This window comes from Mustela nigripes, chromosome 3 (assembly GCF_022355385.1).
Source record: "Mustela nigripes isolate SB6536 chromosome 3, MUSNIG.SB6536, whole genome shotgun sequence".
NCBI lineage: Eukaryota > Metazoa > Chordata > Mammalia > Carnivora > Mustelidae > Mustela > Mustela nigripes.
This window is the reverse complement of record NC_081559.1, coordinates 196,864,785-196,866,714: the sequence shown is the minus strand read 5'-3', so window position 1 is coordinate 196,866,714 and position 1,930 is coordinate 196,864,785. Positions and strand designations below refer to the sequence as shown.

General features: G+C 75.3%; 1 protein-coding gene across 1 annotated transcript in view; it reads left to right on the top strand.

Annotated features, from left to right (window-relative positions):
* The first annotated feature begins 847 nt into the window (after nt 1–847).
* CCDC166 (coiled-coil domain containing 166) overlaps nt 848–1,930 on the top strand; it is a 1,716-nt gene continuing 633 nt past the window's right edge. Inside the window, 2 exon segments of the mRNA XM_059395535.1 lie at nt 848–1,288; nt 1,369–1,930. The exon segment at nt 1,369–1,930 is cut by the window's right edge and continues 5 nt beyond it. Of these exon segments, the coding sequence (XP_059251518.1) occupies nt 848–1,288; nt 1,369–1,930 (1,003 nt within the window).

The window sequence follows — 1,930 nt, the reverse complement described above, 5'->3', positions numbered from 1 at the left end:
CTCGGGCTGGCCAGTGGGATGAGTTGAACAGGTGCGCACGTGTGGGCTTAGGAGCCCCACAGAGGAAATCCCTGAGAGAGAAACAGCGGACAACCCCCGGCATCCGAACGGACACGATCGTCCTAGTAACCTTAACTCCCCCGGGGGCCTCCAGAACGAGTGAAGAGTCACCAAGTGCTTCGAGGAAAACCAGGAGCCCCAGGCAGCAGAAAAGCGGCGGGGCGCTCTGTCCCGACAAGCTAGAGGGAACCTTCACAGCGCGGGGCGGGCGGCTTGCTCACGGCTGGAGGCCGGAACTTGGGGCGCCCTCTCCCACACGGGGGCGACGGGGCTGAGAGGCCCGCGGAGGGCGCAAGTCCGGCACGTGGAGCGCGGGGGCTGCCCCGGCTGCGGGCGGCTCGGTCAGACGCCTCCGGAAGCCCAGACCCCGCCGGCCCCGGGGCGGACCTCTGCAGGGCGCCCACGCAGGCCGTCCCGCACCGACTTCGACTTCGAGGCGAGGGACTGGACGGACATGCCCCGAGGGGCGTCGGCCGTTGTCCGGGCGACGGGGTGGCTCCGGGGAGGCCGGCGGAGTTCTGTCTCCACGGAGACCGTGCAGGCTCCGCCAACGCCACGAAAGGCCGGCGCCCCCGCCCGACGGCCAAGGCCCGGACGTAGCCCAAAGGGAAGGAAAGGCTGGAGACGACACCCTGACCCCCAGCCTGACCCCCCCCCCAAATCCTCGTGGCCCCGGGCCGCGTCCCACCCTGCCAGAAGACTCGGGCCGGGGCAAGGCAGGGGTTAGGCTGGAGGCGCAGGCCGGGGGCACCGCCGTCCCGCGTGCGGGCGCCCCAGGCCGCGGCCCATGGCGCCCAAGAAGAAGCGCGGGCCCGGCGCGGGGCGGCGGCCGGGCGCGGCGGGAGACGGCGCCGAGCCGCGGCTGTCGGAGCGCGGGCAGTACCTGCAGCGCGAGCACGGGCTGCTGTCGGAGCAGCTGCGCGCCTGCGAGGCGCGCGTGGACCAGGTGCTGCGGGAGAACGCGGGCCTGGACCGCGAGGCCGCGCGCCTGCGCGAGGAGAACCGGCTCTACGCCAGCTACGTGAGCGCGCGCGCGCAGCGCTGCGCCCGGGCCGTCGTGCGGCTGGACGAGCAGAACCGCGTGGACCTGACGCAGATCCACTGGCAGCGGGCCGAGCTGGCCTCGCTGTACCGCGGGCGCGAGGACGGCGTGCGCGCGCAGCTGCTGGACATGGAGGCGCGCGCGGCGCGGATGGCGCGCCAGGTGCAGGAGCTGCGGCCCTACAAGGCTAGTGAGCGCGCGCCCGGCGGGCGGGGCGGGGCGGGCGCGCGGCCCCGCGCTGACCCGCGTGCCCCCGGCCGCCGCAGGAGCTGCAGCTGGAGCAGTTGGCGCGGATCCGCGCGCTGGAGCGCGAGCTGCTGCACATGCGCGTGGAGCACACGCAGCTGCTGCACCGCGTCAAGGGCCGCTTCCTGGAGGACAAGGCGGCCTTCGAGCGCGAGGCGCGGCAGCGGGTGCAGTCCCTGGCGCGGCGCGCGGAGCGGGAGGCGGCGCGCGCGCTCGTCCTGCACACGCAGGCCGTCCGGGCTGACAACGCGCGCCTGCGGCGGGAGCTCCTGCGGCTCCTGCGCTGGGCCCAGCTGCTGCACGACACGCGGCGCCGGCTTCTGGAGCAGCGGGAGCAGCTGCGGCGCGAGCACGAGGACACCCGGGACCTGGCGCGGGTGCATGGCTGGCTGCGCCGCGGCCGCGACGGACCGCCGCTGTGGCAGCCGCCGCCGCCGCCCGCCTCGCGCCCCGGGTCCTTCGCCCCCTCCACAGCACCATCGAGCGTGGCCCCTCGGGCCCCGTCGCTCGCGGGCCCCAGGATCCCATCGCAGGCCCCGTCGAAGGCCGGTTCCCGGGTTCCATCCCAGCACTCATCGCGCG